The 1721-nt window shown below is 61.4% G+C and overlaps 1 protein-coding gene across 1 annotated transcript in view; it reads left to right on the top strand.

The window, feature by feature from the left end:
• Window positions 1-268: 268 nt before the first annotated feature.
• Window positions 269-1721, top strand: part of CDCP1 (CUB domain containing protein 1) — a 54906-nt gene continuing 53453 nt past the window's right edge. The window contains exon 1 of the mRNA XM_029244199.1: window positions 269-469. Within this exon, the coding sequence (XP_029100032.1) occupies window positions 388-469 (82 nt within the window). The 5' untranslated portion in view covers window positions 269-387. The remainder of the gene's footprint in view (window positions 470-1721) is intronic.

The following is a 1721-nucleotide window of genomic DNA, read 5'->3' as shown; positions in this document are numbered from 1 at the left end:
AAAATGCGCGGCACAGTGACCTCCTTTGTCGCCCGGAAAGTAAAAGGAGGCCTGACTGGGTTCCCCAAGGGCGACCTTCGCGCCTGTAGACAAAGTCTTGAGAGAGGCGCCAGCTAGGCCTCGGAAGGTGGCTACAGGTCCCACTGCTCTGGACGAGAGAGGCGGGTGTAGAGGCAGGAAGGGGAGGAGGAAAGGGAGGAGGGGACTGACCCAGCCAGCTAGGGCTCCCGCGGCGCTAGGCGGAGCCAGGGCCAGTCCGGCCCCCGCTCAGGTGAGCGAGACGGGACGGAACTGACAGAAGCCCGTGCCAGGGTCGGGCCCGCGCCCGCCGCTCCGAATCACGGGCTACATTCGCTTTCTCCGCCGAGACCGAGGCGCCACGGAACCATGGCCGGCCTGAACTGCAGGGTCACGGTCGGACTGCTGGGGGTCCTGCTTTTGGGCGCTGCACGCCTGGCCCGCGGATGGGGTGAGTGCGGCGCTGCCAGTGCGCGGAGCGCTGAGGGGGCACTGGGCTTTGAGGGTCTACACCGCCCGCCACGGTGGGGCGGGGGCGGCGCGGGCGGGGGGCACAGACGGCTGGGGCCCCACGGAAGCCCGGCTCCGGGGCGTGCCGCGTCGGGAGTGGTGGCCGTACCCTCCTGCATTCCGCGCGACCTCGCCCAGGGCTCAGACCACGGCAAGTGGAGGTGTCCCGGAGCGGGGAGCACCGCGGTGGTCGGGGCCACAAGCCGGGCGCCGTCAGAGAAGGAGAGAAGGGCGCGCGGACGCCGGGCCCGGGAAACCTCGCTGAGGTGGCGCGCCGCGCGCTCGGGGGCTCTACCTGGATTATTGATGGCGCCGGGCTGGGCGTGAGGAGGGAACTTCACTCCCTGGCGCACCCTCTACCTCAGCGCCTGGGCCAGAGAGACGGGGCGAGAAAACGGTGGTTTGGCGCCACAACATCCCACCTTTTTTCTCACCTTTTCCCCTGTCCGTCCGCTCCTTTCTCGCTCTCCCGAAGTTTAGGAACATTAATCCAAAAATGAAAGCACTTCTGTGCCGCGGAGGCTCTACACGCCCCCGCCCCTCGCACCTGTGGGTAGTGGACTTGGACAGCGGAAGGGGGTCGGCAGAGGGGGCGGTCCACAGTTGTGTGGGAATTCCGAGTTCCGGTGGGGGGCAGGGACCGCCACATCCCAGCTACCTGGGCCTACGAGGAGGTGCCCTGTGGGCCCTGGAAGCATTAAAACCGTACTGGTCTCTTCATGTAAGAACTTGATTTGAGGCCTTTCCTGAGACTAGTACAACTTTTGTGTTTTTAAAAGAGCTATCCAGGAAGCGATTTGGGTTTTTGATTACCCTTTGCTGCATCTAAGGGGACGTTTGTGTTTGGCAGGCAGGTATATTAGAGGAAATTAAGTTAAAGAATCAATCTAAGCAGATGAGTTGAACTTGGGCGTTCCGGCAATTGCCATTATGACAAATCCGAGACTGGAAAGCTTCCTGGTTCTTTTCTCCAACAGCAGTGAGGTGACATATTGCTGCACAGAAGATGGGACGTTGAAAATATTTACTGTGTTTATTGTAATTTGGACTGAGTTTTCAAGACTCCCTTGAAGAAAAAGTCAGTTTAATAATAAAGAGTAGGGGCTTCCCTGGTGGCGCAGTGGTTGAGAGTCCGCCTGCCGATGCAGGGGACATGGGTTCGTGCCCCGGTCCGGGAGGATCCCACATGCCGC

Source organism: Monodon monoceros, unplaced genomic scaffold, assembly GCF_005190385.1.
Source record: "Monodon monoceros isolate NGI ecotype Baffin Bay Population unplaced genomic scaffold, NGI_Narwhal_1 Super_Scaffold_3, whole genome shotgun sequence".
In the NCBI taxonomy this organism is placed as follows: domain Eukaryota; kingdom Metazoa; phylum Chordata; class Mammalia; order Artiodactyla; family Monodontidae; genus Monodon; species Monodon monoceros.
This window is presented reverse-complemented; position numbering and strand designations above follow the sequence as displayed.